This window comes from Meriones unguiculatus, chromosome X, assembly GCF_030254825.1.
Source record: "Meriones unguiculatus strain TT.TT164.6M chromosome X, Bangor_MerUng_6.1, whole genome shotgun sequence".
Lineage (NCBI taxonomy): Eukaryota > Metazoa > Chordata > Mammalia > Rodentia > Muridae > Meriones > Meriones unguiculatus.
The window spans coordinates 109,171,127-109,189,899 of NC_083369.1; the positions used below are offsets into that span (position 1 = coordinate 109,171,127).

Here is an 18,773-nt window from a genome sequence, read left to right on the forward strand (position 1 = left end):
AGCACAAATTTGTATCACTTGCCTCCACTGATAGGTCTTAGAGCACAAAATGTTGAAGAGTGTAGTATGGAATAAAACACTACCAGAAAGATCTTGCTCTCATCATGTCATTAAAAATGTCAGTCATGATGAGATTGAACAATTCTAGAATGTAAATATTTCATTAGTTTCCTTTCTCAATGTGATGACAAAACACCTGTCAAAAGCAATTTCAGAGAGAGAAGGCTTGTTTTGACTTATGGTTTCAAGGGATACAGTCCATGGAAAGGAAATTCATGCCAGCAGATGGTCACATTACATCTACCCTGAAGAAGCATATAAGTGTAACTACTGATAAGTATCTTTTTTTTCTCTCTTTCATTATTAACTCAAGGATTCTAGCCTTCAGAATGGTATCACCAACACTTAGAGTGGGTCTTCTAACCTCAAATAACCTCATCTAGTAATTCCATTACAGTCATGGCCAAGGACTTGTCTCCTAGATAATTCTAGATTCTGTCAATTTCACAGTGGTTACCATCACACACATATAGTTATTTGAGGGGAAAAAGTATGGAAAATAGGATGAGGTTTGAATGGTCAGCCATAACTAAAATCACTAGTTTTCTAATTCTGATTGGATTAAGCAAAAATAAGAGTTTTCCTTTATTGCAAAATCATTAGATTTTGTTAAAACTGTTAAATTTTAATTTAGAAAGTGAGTTTAATAAACCTTTGTTTCAGCTGGGGACACTGGTACACATCTGTAATCCCAACACTTAGAGAGACAGAGTCAGGTAGATCTCCATAATACCCTCCCCCAAAATAAGTGCATTTTTGTGTACTACCAGGAAATGAAAATGTTTAACAGTATTGTATGCATACTGTCCTAACATCATATGGATAGCATCAGTGGTTTTACACATGGGGAAAAATGAAAGAATTGCAGGAAATCTTATGGACCCATGATGAAGAAGTAATGGGTTGAGCACCCAGACCTTTGGATTTTGGTAGTTAGACCTGTGCTTAATTAAAAGAGAAAGTGCTCTAGGAGCTGGCACACTATTCAAAAGAAAATAAAACCCATGCCAAAATAATTAAAATAATTGAATTGAATTGAATTTTAAAAATATCTATACTTTCTATAACACCAGAAACCAAAGTTTAAAACAACCTTTAAGCTATAATTACTGGTATTAAGGGCATGTCCTCTTTAAGTCAAATTCCTTTATTTGAAAAAAAAAAAAAAAATTCCTTTATTTGGTAATTTGTTGGCCCTTTGGAGCTCTTTTTAAAATGTTTGCTTCAAAGAAAAAGTTTTCTCTGAAAAGGCAGCAGTCTTCGAATTCACTTACTCTTCTTCCATTCAGTTTGTTTGTCTGATGCTTCGTATTTCTAGTGGAAAAGGTAGAAAAAAATAAGATTCTCAGATGAACTATGTACTATATAGTAACTTGATACCATTTGCATATCTTGGAAACATGTTTTTCTATCATAGATGAAATTTCAGTTTTTATTTTACCTATTTTTAGTCTTCTATCATACATCATATTCTGACTGCAGTTTACCCTCCCTCCACACCTCCCAGTCCCTCTTCCTACCTCCCCTCCCTCAGATCCACTTCTCTTTCCCTTCAAATAAAAGAGCAGGGCTCATAAGAAAATTCACCTAACATGGAATTAAAAGTTACATTCAGCAAAGGAGCTGCATGCAAAATTTACTCAAAAAATCTGAAGCCTTTCTGTATACAAAAGAAAAACAGGCTGAGAAAGAAATCGGGGAAACTACACCCTTCACAATAGCCACAAATAACATAAAGTGCCTTGGTGTAACTCTAACTAAGTAAGTGAAAGACCTTTATGAAAAAAAAAAAAAAACTTCAAGTCTCTGAAGAAAGAAAATGAAAAATATAATAGAAGATGGAAAGATCTCCCATGTTCATGGATCAGTAAGAATAGCATAGAGAAAATGGCTATCATACCAAAAGCGATCTACAGATTCAATGCAATTCTCATCAAATTACCAACACATTTTTTTACAGACTTTGAGATAACAATTCTAAATTTCATATGGAAAAACAAACAAACAAGCAAGCAACAACAACAAAACAGAATAGCTAAAATAATCTTGTACAATAAACGGTCTTCTGGGGGTATTCTCCATCCAGGTCTCAAGATGTACTATAGAGCAAGAGTAATAAAAATGGCATGGCACTGACATAGAAACAGAATGGTGGATCAATGGAATCAAACAGAAGACTCAGAAATAAACCCACACACCTATGGAAAGTTAATTTTGGATAAAGAAGCGAAAACCATACAATGGAAAAAAACCAGCATCTTCAACAAATGGTGCTGGTTTAACTAGATGTCTACACATATAAAAATGCAAATAGATCCTTATTTATCACCATGAACAAAGTTAGAGTCCAGGTGGGTCAAAGACCTCAACATAAAACCAGACACACTAAATCTGTTAGAAGAAAAAGTGGAGAAGAACCTTGAACTTGTTGTCACAGTAGACAACTTTTTGAACGGAACACCAATAGCACAGGCTCTAAGATCAACAATCAGTAAATGAGACCTCATGAAACTGAAAAGCTTCTGTAAACACTGACACCAGAACAAAGCAACAGCCTTCAGACTGGGAAAAGATCTTCACCAACAATGCATCTGACAGAGGGCTAATATCCAGAATACATAAAGAACTGAAGAAGGTAAACACCAACAAACCAAGTAATTCAATTAAAAAATGGGGTACAGAGCTAAGCAGCAAATTCTCAACAGAGGAATATCAAATGGCTGAGAAACACTTAAAGAAATACTAAACATCCTTAGTCATTCAGGAAATGCAAATCAAAACGACCCTGAGATTTCACCTCACAACCATTAGAATGGCTAAGATCAAAAACTCAAGGGATGATGCATTTTAGAGAAGCATTTTAGGGAAGGTGGGTGGGACTGGGAGGAAATGAGGGAAGGTGCTGCAGTGGGTACAAAGTGAATAAAATTTAAAAACAAATTTAAAAAGTTACAATAGGATTGTTCCTAAGTTTATAAAACTATAGACATTTTATTTTATTTATCCATCATATAACTTCAATTCCAGCCAAAGATCTTTAATCTTTTTTGTGAAACAAACTGTACAATAGATAAGGAGCATTCAAACATGGAGATATATTCACTTTAGTGCTATATGGAAGAAGAAGAAGAAGAAGAAGAAGAAGAAGAAGAAGAAGAAGAAGAAGAAGAAGAAGAAGAAGAAGAAGAAGAGGAAAAGGAGGAATAAGAATAATGTGATTTTTATTAATAAAAACACATGCAAATCCATGTACTGTTGTATTCCATTTTTCTCCTAAAACAGAAGCCTTTTAGAATAGTCAATATAAAGTAGCTTTCAAATAAATTGGCACATTTTTTCACATGCTTCAAACTCTCTTCTACTACAATTATCTGTACAACAGCACTCACAAAACTTTTTTATTTATCATTTATTGTGTATGTACACATTCAAAGCACATTTCAAAGTTCTAGCCACCTACCTGAAATTTTTTTTGCTGACAAAAAGCATAGTGTGTTATTTTTAATTTTATCTTACTATCATGGTGGTCCCATGGTGGAACGTCAAGTTGCTAAATGCTCTCTGAAGGCAGGTAAGCATGTGCGACTTGCTTACAAGGTTAATTATAATAGATGTATTTTGTCCACTACTTAGATCTACTAGAGCCAAATAAATATCAGGTTCTTTTTATTGCTAGTATTATGTACTTCTCTAAATGTGTAGACTAGTTACTGTGGTGTGTGTGTGGGGGGTGTGGGTGTGTGTTCCTTTTTGCTAAAGACACACCACCCTTCTCAGAATACTCCCCTTTTTCCTGGGACTGTCTCATTTTTACATCTGAATGGTCTCTTAGCTTAGTGTTTTGTATTTGTTTATAGCACCCATTAAATAACTACAAAAAGGTGACACAGAAATGTGAGAAAGACAAATAAGGAACACATTAACTTTTCTCAATAATAATATAATGTGCATCTCCCACCAACACAATCTTTAGAAAGCACTACACTTAATGTTTTTCATAAACAAGCTTATTACTTAAAAAAGAAATGTTTCTTTGAATCTGAAACAGCATGACTACATGCTATGTTAAAAAATGTTATTCTGAAATTACTTGTCTGAATGGCAGATATTTCAAAATAAGTTTTATTAATATGAAGTAAGAAGAGCATTAATGATCCTTAGATCCAAGAGATAAATTTAGTCAGGTTATTTGAGCTATTATTAAAGTAAACTTCACCTGTTCACAATATAAGATTATCAGTAGTATTCTTTTTTAAAAGTCCAAAACAGACAATTATTATAAAAAGAAAGCCAAAAAAAAAAAAGATTCATTAGCTTCCTAGCTAATTTTTGCTTTAATTTTGCACGTCTTCCCTGACATCATTTTTTTATTTTTCATTTTTTTTTTCTCGGCTGTTTCCTAAGAACCCTCCAGCTTTCTGAGTAAGGGTGATTTTACAGACTATGGGAGAGTCAGAATGGTTAGAAGCTATGGGGATTTCAATGAGGGTCCATCCCCTCTAGGATGAAGTGTCCACTGTCTTGGCACCAGAAAATTAACCTATTCTTGTTTAACTGAACCAATTAAAACTTTATCCAGAATGTTCTCCGCAGTTAGGACCCCGCAGCAAGGGAGCCAGCCAGGTCTTCAGGGAAACTGCAATGCTCTCTGCAAAATCTTCACCATCTTCTTGAACTACACTGACTCTTTGAATGAGTGTTTTCCTTTAATAGACTCTGTCTAGACTACTAATAAAGAGGAAGAAGAACTGTTGGGGGAAGCAAATAAAAGCAGAGGGCAAGAAAAAGGGCTCTGGCAACCCCTGAAACAAAAATAATCACTGTTAAGGCGGGGTCTAAAATTCTGCTAAGCCTTGCTTTTGTATGAACCTTTGCTTGTACGACTCTCCCCGAACACTATATATTATGAAAACACCTCGTTTACAACCCTGGGAGGAAGTCCTTACATGTACTCAAGCTAACTCCAGTGAACTGCTGCTTACTAGTTAGGGAAGGCAGCAGCATTACAGGAAGGTGTCCAACTCAGAATGCTGTTTTTTCACTTGTCCATAACTTCCACCCAGGGGTCTTAGGATCCATTAAGATATGATATCAAGCAAGTGACATTCTTATTTCACTTGACCTAGTCTGAGGGGCAGCACATAGTAGAAGCTGCAAGAGCCAGGCAGAGTTCCAGTAAAGAGGGGCCGACAGGCAAGAGCAGTGCTCTGCAGAGCTTGTCAGACAGAGAACTGGTGCAGCGGCTCCTTGTGGGCTAGTACATCCCCCTCCCGAGTGCACAACAGGGACATTTGATCTGCAGGGTGATTGATAAGTGCAGAAGAGGGGCAGCCATCCTTCCCTCCCTCTCTCCCTCCCTCCCTCTTTTCTCCTCTCTCCTTCCCACCCTTCTTCCTGCCAGAAGCGCTGCTGGGTGGCGAGCTGCTCCAGCAAGGATCAGCCTGCCCTGGGTGGGGGTGGGGGGCACCGCCTGCGCTCGTAGCTGCTGTGCCTCTTCACAGCCCTCCCGGTGGTACCCAGGCGGTGCTGGCTTCTGAGCCTCTCAGAGTCGCGGATGCTGCTGGAGGCTCCAGGGGAAGATCTAGGCGGTGCGCGCTCTCTCGGTAAGTTCGGAACACTGGGGAATGCCGTGGCAACGCGACCCACGAGCCGGCTTTCTTTGGCCTCAAAGTGGGTATGAGCAGGGGGAGGCTAGGCTCTACCTAGTGTGGTCAGCCCTTGTAAATCGCCCTCTACCCTCTATACACTTTGTTTTTCTGTTCCTGACCTTCCGCGGGTGTGGAAGGACCCAGGAGTCCCATAGCTGGGCGACCACCGTTGCTGCCAGGGATGGCCCATGCAAGATCTCTTGGTGAAATGCTCCATTCAGTCCCAGTGCCCAAACCCCATGTCCAGGGCAGAGTGAGTAGCCTTCACGACTGCGAGGTCACCTCTTGGCATCAAGATGTTAGCCGCTAGGGTGTAAGAAAGGTAGGACTACTCTAGGGCTGATGCTTAGTCCTGTTTCTTGCAAACGGGAACTCCCTTAGAGCCTGAGTCTCCCCAGAAGGGCTATTACCAAGGAGCAGCCAGGAGGCTGAAGAAGGCTTCTGGGCTGCTGGACTTCTGACCTGATTATGCCATTAAGATTGCAGGGATGAAAGTGGACTCTGGGTTGCAGTCAGGCCCCCTCCACGACCTATAGAAAAATCATGGGCAATCTGAGCCCAGCTTTAGCGGGTTACTAACAAAAGAGGGTGAGGGAATGCAGTACACACGTTAATTTCTCTTTTCTTGAGGAGAACAAACATTTTGCTTATTTTTCAAGCATCTGCCCCTGCTATTCTTGGTTTCCCAGTTCAAACTGATCCTCCCCAGACCCTTAAAACCCACCCTTTATAGCGGTTCTTAGAGATACGCTGGACCAGATGAAACTTACTTAAAAGTGTTCCTTGAGGTTGAGGTGCATTTGTTTCCAATAAAAATCATGCTTCTGAAAGTGGCTGTAGATGCTCAAATGCAGGCAGAAAATACAGTGGCAGACTAAAAATGAATCTTGAAAAAAGGGAACTACGTAATGAAAACCTGGAACCTCAGGGTTCTTGGTGTAGCTTGCCATGGCTACATTACCATCAGATTTCTTTTATTGTGTAAATGGTAAGAATTTCAAGACCCCCAAATCCCTTATCTCTACTTTCCATTTCCCTTTCCTCTTCTCCACCTCTCTTCTCTCTCTTTCCTTTCTAGGAAAACAATCCTGTTCTCTAGAGGGGCTTTACAGAATTATATATGCCTTGCAGATTTTACCATATTTAAGAAGTAATACTAATTATATTTATTTTAGCAGTAAAAATTAGCACAATTAAATGCCCCACTAAGTTTAGGCATACAATTCTCAAATTCATATTATGCAGTATTGGGCTCTGTAGAATACACTGTTACTCAGAATCCTTGGGTTATGTTTCTAATTTTAGTTTCTTGAAGTTAATCAAGTCAGCAAGTCACTTGGCTGAGGAATGTCCTGATCTGTAAAATAATTCTGGTCTGTTAGGTTTTGTACAGCTGTCACATTGGCTTTTATTTCAGTGCTATATCAACCTAATTAGCAAATATTTGTTAAGTGAAAGGCCGAGTGAATAAATAGTATCTCCCTAGGAGCAATGTACTTTTAATATTTAAAAATACGTATAAAAGTGCCCTTTTCTTATGAAAGGAGCCTAATTTTGCTCACAGTGCACATCTCTCTGCCTGCATGTAATGATGCACCTGCAATAGAATGGGAGGCTATCCACAACTGCATTCCCCACTCCTAAGACTTCTATGCTAGTCTCATGGTTGCCCTATGACCCAGAGAAGAACAATTAAGACTCCAGAGTGAATAATTGATCTTGTTAAAGGCAAAGAGAAATAGAAACATGAAATAGAATCCTGAAGTATGGTCAAAGGATTTTCTTGAGACGACAAAGAGGGAAGCGTGAAACCCAAACAGAATAGGGCAGGAGATCACAGTGCCACAGGTGGCCTTAGTGCTGGAGTTTATAAACTTCCCCAGTCTTTCTTAAGGAGGAAGGAATTGCTATAAACTACACAGTTATAAGACTTCTGCTTGATAAGGAGAGAAAGGGTATAAAATGGGTGGTTTTCATCTTCAAATGGCTTATTTTGCCTGTGGCATTGCTTACCTTTTATTTTGGCTAGCCAATGAGACCCTGCATAGATTCTGTAGCTGATCTGAACAGGCAGGGAAAGAAAGATGAATTGTTTTGTGGAATAGGCACATTTAATCCATCCCTTTCTTTGATATTTCTTTCCCTGTGTTTTCCTGACTTGCCTTTTCTATCAGAGGTAGCCTATAGTTCCTCCAAGCAACAGTAGGCATTATTCACACATGCAAATGGGCTCCCCACTTGGGATTCGTGGATCCAAGGAGTAATAATATATTAAGGAGAAAAGAGATAATGCAGGCAAAAGTCCAACACCTAGTCAATTAGTAATGCTCTAGAAAGGTTATTTAAAACCAAATGCAACATCAGGGCCCAGAGGACCAACACTCTTACCAACATTAGCAAATGGAAACAATAAGATCCTAAAGTTACATCAAGAACCCTGTTATTGAGTCTCAGCTCATGATTCTGTTTACCTCTGTCTTCAGCAGTTCTCTTGCACTGCCTGTATTTTTCCTTTTTTTCTGTTTGTTTGTTTGCTTGTTTTTGGTGGGGGTGTTTCCCTGCCCCTGCAACCTAGAAGGCTCAACAACTCTTGCCTTGGCTCACACTCCTAGCTGAGACTCAGCCTGGCAATGCTTTTCTGACACCCACTCTACTTCACTTTCCTCTAGGCAAAAAGCACACGTTTAAACCTCATTATCTGACTAAGTATAAACCTTAGGGGGAGAAGCATTTTATTTTTATTTGGTGCAGTCTGCAAGTTAAACTTGGTTGAGCTGGCTTTCCAGAGTCCAGGCAAATAGCTGTTTGACCAGTCACCACCAAGAAAGTAATTTCCTAAGCACTGAAATAGCTCTGTATATAAAGTATTGATCCCCAGGAGAACTCTTCTCACTCCCACACACAGACAAGACACACTAGTACAAGAACACCCAACTCTGCAACTAAAGCATCTTAGCTGGCAGTGTGCCTACCTGGCATCAGTCATATGGTGAGAAGTAACACAAACACACACACACACACACACACAGAGAAAGAGAGAGAGAGAGAGAGAGAGAGAGAGAGAGAGAGAGAGAGAGAGAGGGAGAGGGAGAGAGAGAGAGAGAGAGAGAGAGAGAGAGAGAGAGAGAGAGAGAGAGAGAAGTTCCTGGGAAGGTCTGGATGCCTTCTTGGGAGTCTGGCATTAGATCAGTCTTAATGGCCAAGTCACTGCTCTTATGCCATGAGTAAGTGATGGAGGGCAACTGAAGGAGATCACTTGGACTTTTGGGGGAGTTTCAGTGAAGCCAGCACCAAAGGGGGCTGGGCCTCTTGTTTGAGAAACAAACTCCCTTTCTGAAGGAGTTTTTCTTGCTGCCAGAGAGAGTAAATCTGAAGCAACTGACGCAGCTGGGAATTTGTGCAAAGCCTTCACTCACAGGGAAGGGAAGCGTCTGCCCCACCCTCCCCCACAAAGCGCCCTGAATACTCTGCCCACACTCCTCTTCCCCGTGACGTCACCCCTAGTCCTGTCCCAAGGAGCTTGCAAAACCTCTCAAATTCAAACTGCTAGACGCACTGCTGCTGCAGCCGCTGGGTTGAAGGTGCGCTCCCAGGCTCCGCTGTGGCAACCTCCCGCAGTGACCTAGTCCGAAAGACTTCCCTATGCAATTGCACCCTTGATTCCCAGCAGAGCATCTTCTTTCTGCTCCATTCTTCATCTTCCTCTCTGGCCGCCAGCCGGATTTCTAATTTCTGCGTACCACCCCCCTTCCACACTCAAATTAAATCAAGCAACAAAAAACAGAGCACCGCCTTCCCCACCCCCAGCCTCCCCTTGCAAGCAGCATTTTCTTTTACTTTGCTCTCCCTCTTTTCGCGAAGACGCTAAACTACTGGTGGACTGGAGAGGAGAGGAGTCCTGTCTTCTCCTGATGTGTAAGTACCCCTAACCCAGAGCTGCCTTTGCCCTCTCATTCTGTCTCCTCCGCGAACACTCTGACTCTTAATCTCCCTGCCCCCTTATGCAGTTTTTTTTTAAAAGTAAAGCATTTTCTACTGCAAGCCCAAGATGGGCAATCCTCCTGAGATTTCTTCAAAATACTCCAGGGGAGGAGGAGATGGGCCGGATTTAGTAGGACAACTCGATTACTAATGACTCCGTGGCTGGCTGTGACCCGCTGGGAAATCAGGTGCAAGCATGTGTGTTTAAGGATGCGTTGTGTGGGTGGGCTGGGGGTAGTGGGTAGAGAGAAAGAAAAGAAACTGCATTGAAATACGCAATGATTTCATTCTTCCTTGCTGCCCACCCCCTCACTCTTCCTCCCTTCCACCCGCCTGCGTCCTAGCTTTGCCATTTTAATCGGGCTTCCTTGTTTCTTTCTTCCCTGCACCCCGCTTTCTCCCCGTCCCTCACTCAAGGTTTGCCTTTAGGTACCTGAGCTGACATCAAAGGTGCCTAAAGATGCTGAGCGGCGTTTGGTTCCTCAGTGTGTTAGCTGTGGCCGGGATATTACAGACCGAGAGTCGCAAAACAGCCAAAGACATTTGCAAGATCCGCTGCTTGTGTGAAGAGAAAGAAAATGTACTGAATATTAACTGTGAAAACAAAGGATTTACAACTGTCAGTTTGCTTCAGCCCCCCCAGTATCGCATCTATCAGCTGTTTCTCAACGGAAACCTCTTGACCAGACTGTATCCAAACGAATTCGTCAATTATTCAAACGCAGTGACTCTTCATCTAGGTAACAATGGGCTGCAGGAGATCCGACCTGGAGCATTTAATGGTCTGAAGACTCTCAAGAGACTGCATCTCAATAACAACAAACTGGAGGTATTGAGAGAGGACACTTTTCTAGGCCTAGAGAGTCTGGAGTATCTCCAAGCTGACTACAATTACATCAGCACCATTGAGGCCGGGGCATTTAGCAAACTGAATAAGCTCAAAGTGCTCATCTTGAATGACAACCTTTTGCTGTCTTTGCCTAGTAATGTGTTTCGGTTTGTTCTGTTGACTCACTTAGACCTGAGGGGAAACAGATTGAAAGTAATGCCTTTTGCTGGTGTCCTTGAACATATTGGAGGAATCATGGAAATTCAGCTGGAAGAAAACCCATGGAATTGCACCTGTGACTTACTTCCTCTCAAAGCATGGCTGGACACCATTACCGTTTTTGTGGGGGAGATTGTCTGTGAAACTCCTTTCAGGTTACATGGGAAAGATGTGACCCAACTGACCAGACAAGACCTCTGTCCCAGAAAAAGTGCCAGTGGTGATTCTAGTCAGAGGAGCAGCCATTCAGACACCCATGTCCAAAGGCTGACCCCTACAATGAATCCTGCTCTCAACCCAACTAGGGCTCCAAAAGCCAGCCGGCCACCCAAAATGAGAAATCGTCCAACTCCCCTAGTGACTGTGTCAAAAGACCGACAAAGCTTTGGTCCAATCATGGTGTACCAGACTAAGTCTCCCGTAGCCTTCACCTGCCCCAGCAGCTGTGTCTGTACCTCTCAGAGTTCAGACAATGGTCTAAATGTTAACTGCCAAGAGAGGAAGTTTACTAACATCTCTGACTTGCAGCCCAAACCTACTAGTCCAAAGAAACTCTATCTAACAGGGAACTATCTCCAAACAGTCTATAAGAATGACTTCTTAGAATACAGTTCACTGGATTTGTTGCATTTAGGTAACAACAGGATTGCAGTCATTCAGGAAGGTGCCTTTACAAACCTGACCAGTTTACGAAGACTTTATCTAAATGGCAATTACCTTGAAGTGTTGTATCCTTCTATGTTTGATGGACTGCAGAGCTTGCAGTATCTCTATTTAGAGTATAATGTCATTAAGGAAATTAAGCCCCTGACATTTGATGCTTTGATTAACCTACAGCTCCTGTTTCTGAATAACAACCTGCTGAGGTCCTTACCTGACAATATATTTGGGGGCAAAGCCCTCACAAGGCTGAATCTAAGAAACAATCATTTTTCTCATCTGCCTGTGAAAGGGGTTCTGGACCAGCTTCCTGCTTTTATCCAGATAGATCTGCAAGAGAACCCATGGGACTGCACCTGTGACATCATGGGGCTAAAGGACTGGACAGAACATGCCAATTCCCCTGTCATCATCAATGAGGTGACTTGTGAATCTCCCGCTAAGCATGCAGGGGAGATACTGAAATTGCTGGGAAGGGAGGCTATTTGTCCAGATAACCCTAACTTGTCAGATGGGACTATTTTATTAATGAATCACAACACAGACACACCTAGGTCACTTAGTGTGTCTCCTAGTTCTTACCCTGAACTACACACTGAAGTTCCACTTTCTGTCTTGATTTTAGGATTGCTTATTGTTTTCATTCTGTCTGTGTGTTTTGGGGCAGGGTTGTTTGTCTTTGTTCTGAAACGTCGAAAGGGAGTGCCAAGTGTTCCTAGGAGTGCCAACAACTTAGATGTAAGTTCCTTCCAGTTACAATATGGGTCTTACAACACCGAAACTAATGATAAAGCTGATGGCCATGTCTATAACTACATTACCCCACCTGTGGGTCAGATGTGCCAAAACCCCATCTACATGCAGAAAGAAGGAGACCCAGTAGCCTATTACCGAAACCTGCAGGACTTCAGCTATGGTAACCTGGAGGAAAAAAAAGAAGAACCAGCTACACTTGCTTACACAATAAGTGCCACTGAATTGCTAGAAAAGCAGGCCACACCAAGAGAGCCTGAGCTGCTGTATCAGAATATTGCTGAGCGAGTTAAGGAACTTCCCAGTGCAGGCCTTGTCCACTACAACTTTTGTACCTTACCTAAACGGCAGTTTGCCCCTTCATATGACTCTCGACGCCAAAACCAAGACAGAATCAATAAAACCGTTTTATATGGGACTCCCAGAAAATGCTTTGTCGGGCAGTCAAAGCCAGACCACCCTTTACTGCGAGCTAAGCCGCAATCAGAACCAGACTACCTCGAAGTTCTGGAAAAACAAACTGCAATCAGTCAGCTGTGAAGGGAAATCATTTACAACCCTATAGCATCAAAGGATGAGGCTCCAAACTGTTGGAAGCACTGCATTTCCTTTTGTTGTGTCCTCCCCCAGTGTTAATGGGAGACTGAAAGCCTTTGGGAGATGGGCTGAAACAATGACATTGCTCTTGCAAGCTTTCCTTTAAATTATTTCTCTCTAGCTCTCCCACCCCACCCCCTTTTATTCTTAGAAACCATCAGTGAACATGAATGTTTCTACAATGCATTTTTTATGTATTTTGTTTTCTTTCATATTTCTTTTTTCTTTCTTCCTTCCTTTTTTTTTTTTTTTTTTTTTTTTTTTTTTTTTTTTTTTTGGTTGCTTGTTTGTTTACCAGTGTGGGAGTGCAAAGAAATGATAGTGAATGAAGAAATAGTAGGCAAAGTTTTCAAATGGGAATATTTTGTAGAAGATCTCCAAAGATCTTTTGGGACTACAACTTCTCTTGTAAATAATGATCTATGGTATAGCCATCTTCAGTTACCAAGTATAGGCCTGGGCATCGCTATTTTGAGTTAAAGTGCCTTTGCACTTGGATACATTACTTAAATGTTGCTTTTAGCTTTGAAAATTGAAAGTATTTTAAAGTGCTGTATTTTTAAGATTGAAGTCAATGTAAAATAGATCTATATGTCCGCTATATTAAGTCAGCGTACAGTTTGCTTGAGTTATAGAAATCAGACTATCAAACTATTCTAGCTTAGGAATTTATAGGCTTAAATGTAAAATATTTTCTTCTGCATTTGTTATTAAGTGATTTTATTTAAGTCAAGTAAGAGGATTTAACAGTGGACTAGAGGTAATAAGCCACCTCTGTCTGGATTAGTAATTCATTAATAAAATATATTTAACCCAATATCAGAGTGAATTGAACAATTAATGCCTTTCCGTAAATCATTATTTTACACTAACATGGTCAATGTTTTAGATTGTTTTCCTAATTAAGAGTACATTACACAACTAGTAGTATATTTTTTCTGCATCAAATTAGATATTTTTATATATTATAATGAAAATCTGTATTTCTAACTTTTTAATTGAAATTAATATTTTTTCTGCCTATTGCAACATTTTTTATAAACACATACCAGTAGAGGCCGCCACACACCTCATTTAACCAAGACACAGAGCCATTAAATACCTGAAGACTTCAAAGGTATGATGTAAACTTCCCACATAAGTTCTCTACAAATTCAACACAGCAGAGATAAAATTGCACGTTAGATTTTATTTGGGGGAAAGAAATATTACACACACAATCCTTTTTAGTTTTCACAAAGCTAGATTTTTCTCTTGACTTTAATTGAGGGGTTAATGAGGTGGTATGGAATCATTTGAGTATTTGCATCTACAAATCCATTAACAGTTATTTAAACCACAGGACTAAGCTTTTTTTTCCCTGCCTTCTTTGAGCATGCTTTACTTAAAACATTTTTTGTTAGCTTGAGCAAGATTTTCATTTTCATCTTAGCAATCAATTATTTTAAATAACTAACTCTATATAACATTTATGAAGCCTTATTAGACTGTAAATAATTTTTAGATGCAAACATTATTGTATGATTTAAACAAACAGCCTTTCTTTACAACAAAAATAGTTTTGTTTTGTCTATTGTAAATCCTTATGCAACTGGGATGGTGATCTGCATATAAAGTAGTCCAGCTTTTCAATTCCTTATTAAAGCAAGTGATGGCGTCTGAAAGAAGCACACTGTTTCCTTTTCATAAATAGGTTACTGCACATAATAATCCTTTATTATCATGTGAAGATTGAAGTGGATCCTGATAACTTACTTTTAAAGCTTTAAAAAAAAAAGTACATTACCACTGTTAACAATTCATGCTACAGGCTTTCAATTAGAAATTATTGAAATCCAAATCATTTTGATTAATAATTAGTGGCGCAAAATGGACTTTTTAAGCAAAAGAAAATTGTGTACATATATAAAAGTAAAGGACACCCAAGAAAAAAAATTTAACAATCTGACATCTCTGAATATCTACATTGATTGACTAATATATTCACTGTTTGCTTAAAAGTCATAATTGCCATTTAAATCCATGAACTCATAGGTAAAATTGTGGGTCAAAGTGATCTACAAATTTATTAATATACAGAAATTTTACATTTCATGTAAAGGGAGATAGAGTCTTAAATTAGTCGGACATGAAGATAGCTCCTGGAAAGCACCTTATCTTTGGTGACATTTATATTTAAAATAAAGGAATTTTAACAATTTTCTTTAAGTTGCTTTCATTTGGTGTAATAATCCATACACAATACAGAGGCAAATGTTTAAGGAAGTCATTATGAAAGCAAATTAGCATATATCATATTAACATAGTTTTTAAGCTTTAACTGTGACTTGATCTGTTAATGACATGATTTTACTTCAGTGTTTGTTCTTATTCTCCTGAAAGTGAAACATGTATGCAAATAACAATTAGTTCATTAATTTTAATGAAATATACTTTACTTCTCATTCATTTTTATGATTTTTTAAAGAGGCCTCCTGGAAGAACTCAAATCCATAAAATCTTTAGCTCAATAATTACTATTTACTTCAATATTTTCATGTTTCTAGATTTGTTCTTTATTTACACTGACTTATGAAATCAAGTCTTTCAGGTGTAATCCAAATGGTTTCATTTTAAAGCATAATAGCACACCTTGTGTTTTAATCTTTACTGTCAAATACAAGCATAAACATTTCAAGTTAAATTAATTTATTGTCATTCCCACTGGTTGAATTCCGATTTTCTTTATAAGCTTAAGCACTTTCAAACATATTTTACTTTAAGTTTTATTTTTAACTCCTCCAGCTGTTTTATTTATTTATTTATTTATTTCCCTTACTATTTCACAAGCAGATTGTAATGAGTGTGAGCAAGCAAGAATAGTTCCAGGCAAGATAGTGGCATTCTTAGAACCCTCGGAACAGAACTAGATGTCTGGTCTCACAAATGTCAACCATCGTTTACTCTGGATTCTAGTGTTTAATTAACTACTTTCATGGCTTCTGTATATACCAGTGGGTAAGTTTGTACAAAATTCTCAAAAGTACTACTCTTCACACTTGACAACGTTAAAAAGAGTATTTGCTATGAACTTAGGTCAATCTGTGTGCCTTCTTTCCTCAGGCATTTGGTGAGTAGAAAAAGACCCTTTAATATCCTCTTTGTCCTCTGACTTCTAAAGTGACTTAATTTTTCTAAATAATTCTGTGTGATAAAGGGCTTAATATTTTACAAATTTTTAAAATATATGTAATGAATCAAAGAGAGGTTCTGTCATTTTTCAAACCTTGAAAATTCTTTATGATACTACACATTCCAAAAACATACTGGATTGAGGACTAATGTGAACAAAGCCTTCCAGATGGTTCTCTTAATTTGTTTCCTCATTCTTTAATTCATTCTTTCATTCATTTATTCATTCATGCACTCATTTAATATATCTTGAGTGCTCTCTTCCCTGGTGCCTGGGTCTGCTGTGTGTTGAGGGACCACAGATCTATATTAGACATGATGTCTAAATGCCTCACTCCAAGCCCTCACCCGAACTCCCACTGTTACTACATCCACTTCTCACAAACCTCCTAAAGTTGGAAAGGAGCTTAGCACAAATTAAAAAAGAGCTTTACCTGAATGAAAATCACCTCCAGGTAAGCAGTGGGGACAGTAATGCAATGTAGAAGGTTGAGTTTTTTAAATCTCTGAAGTAAAATATTGAACTGATAGATCATATATAGACTGACTACAATGCAAGTGCTATTAACAAGTCTTTGGAATTATATAGTTAAAGGGGAAAATCCTACTAAAATAAAATAAATCACAGCAGGATTAAGTCAATTATGGCCTGATGATAGCTATATATTAGTGCTATCTACATCTACTTTGTAAAGTTGAATACAAAAATTGTAAATATAAAAACTACTGATGTACTTCAATTTTATGAAACATTCATGTTTTAAAGGAAATATTTACTATCTATTTTAGTGGCTTAAAGGGTATTCTTTTGGCTCACATGCCTTTTATTAATATAATGATTAGATACTTAATTGTGAGAGAGAAATAAACAACTATGGATAGGTGTACTCTGCTCCTTAAAAGGATTGTTGAAAAAGTAGTATGTAAATTGAAGTTTTATAAATCAAATTGTATTTTAAGTACATTAAGGGAGCTGCCATTCAGATAAAACTTCAGAATCCCTTTATAAGGCAGAAAACTATTTTATAATGCAAATAACCATTCTGTTTTGTATGTTGGATTTTCCGTGACACTTTTGCTTAAAACCAAGCTCACATACATAATAAGACTGTGATTTGTCAGTGTTGCTTGTGCTATCCATTTCTTGGTTGCTAAGGGCTTTTACTTAAAGTCTGCTGCAGTTTTATGTGAATTGTGCTATCTACAATTTTTATGATGGCACAATAGCATTCCTTAAAGTCTGGACTAGCAAGCCCATTTGAATTCAGTTAAACACAGGACTCTTGCTCAGCAGCAGCTCTCATCCCAAGACCTTATTTTCTTAGATGGCAGACTGACTCTGGTATTCACATCTTATAAAGTGCTTAGAAATGCAGGTTTTATAAAGAATATGTTGTTATCTAAACATACAGAATTGCATGTGTGTTGGAAATTTCTAACAGTATTTTAGCCTGAAATTATGTGTACAAATTCTGTTAAACTTAGTTGCAAAAAATTGTTCTCAAGTTGTTGGAATAAATGGCAAATGAAACAATTTATTATGTAAATAGACTCTTGTGCTGAAATAGTGACAATGTTTAAGAAAATAAATGACATATTTTGGGCTGTTAATAGGCAAAATGAAATACTGAAAATGTGATCAAATGATACTGTATTTTATTGGATAAACTGTTTAGTTATTTTATGCTATAGTTAGCTTTCAGTTAATAAATAAATAATCACTAAAATGCATATTTTGTATTAGTTAGAAAGGTTTCTTTGGAAGTTTTTTTTGTTTGTTTGTTTGTTTGTTTTGTTTTTAAGACAGGATCCTTTCTGTACTGGAACTTGCTATTTAGATCTGGCTGTCCTCAAACTCACAGGGATCAGCCTGCCTGTTCCTCTTGAGTGCTAGGATTAAAGGTTTGTGTCACCACATCCAGCCCCTAGTCTTTTGGATTCTTAAGAATTAATGACAAATATGAGAGCTGTGTTCTTTGTCTCAGTATATGCTATTGTAGTGTTTATAAGTGAACTTTTTTATTCTTTAAGCGATTATGTTTTTCATGTTTGGTATAAAGTAAGCTTTTAAAATATTAACATTTCTCTATATGAGTATTTGAAAAGCAAAAACAATAATAGCAAAATAATTCAGATAGATATCTCTCTAGAAACTGACACAATACTTACTGACTTTCCTGTATCTATACTAGATGCATATATTTCTACATTGAGTCTAACTATTTTGACCATAATTTTTCTAATACCATACATGAGCTAACAAATTAATTTTATAAATTTATTTAATTAATTTATTTTATTAATTAATTAATTTTATAAAGTAAAAGAATCACTGACATACAAAGATAAATGCTATTAATTATATTCATTAAAATGAGATGACAAATGAGAGAGATATTCATTTGTTCCTGTGATTATGGTGATATTTTGAAAATGCCTCCATTGGCTAGTTGTATTTAGCTAAAGAATCAGAGTATAATACATATTCCATTGACAAATCTGTAACAACAAAGGGTTTGAGATTGCTGTAGCAGATATGAGAACTTAGAAACAGATTAATTAATTGCTGTTGAGTTTGCAAATATGTGTACAATGTGGCCTGATCATTCATATACTATTTACAGGGTAGCTAAAACAATTGAAACATCCATATTTTAAAGTGTTTTGTAAAAGAATGAAAATCGGTATTAGCACAGATTATCCAATTATTGGTAAATATCAGAGAAACATGTAAGTATATACTAGTATATACTTACTGATCATATGTGAGAGTTAAAACAAGAATAAGGTCATTAAGATAGATTTAGTTATTCTTGAATTTGGGCTAGAAGGGCAGGTAATTTATGGTCCCTGGA

The 18,773-nt window shown here is 38.0% G+C and overlaps 1 protein-coding gene across 7 annotated transcripts; it reads left to right on the forward strand.

The window, feature by feature from the left end:
- The first annotated feature begins 5,235 nt into the window (after positions 1-5,235).
- Slitrk2 (SLIT and NTRK like family member 2) lies at positions 5,236-18,094 on the forward strand. Of its 7 annotated transcripts, none has more exons than XM_060374288.1 (3): positions 5,236-5,663; positions 9,570-9,623; positions 10,119-18,094. In XM_060374288.1, the coding sequence occupies exon 3, from the start codon at positions 10,150-10,152 to the stop codon at positions 12,688-12,690; it is 2,541 nt and encodes an 846-aa protein (XP_060230271.1). In that variant the 5' UTR covers positions 5,236-5,663; positions 9,570-9,623; positions 10,119-10,149; the 3' UTR covers positions 12,691-18,094. The 7 variants fall into 7 exon arrangements, with proteins under 7 accessions (XP_060230271.1, XP_060230270.1, XP_060230269.1 ...); XM_060374286.1 differs by having other exon boundaries at positions 5,237-5,663; positions 10,107-18,094; XM_060374287.1 differs by lacking the exon at positions 9,570-9,623.
- Positions 18,095-18,773: the final 679 nt, after the last annotated feature.

Bases quoted from the DNA above. Each gene is read 5' to 3' on its own strand.
- Slitrk2 (XM_060374288.1), top strand. From the start codon at position 10,150: ATGCTGAGCGGCGTTTGGTTCCTCAGTGTGTTAGCTGTGGCCGGGATA.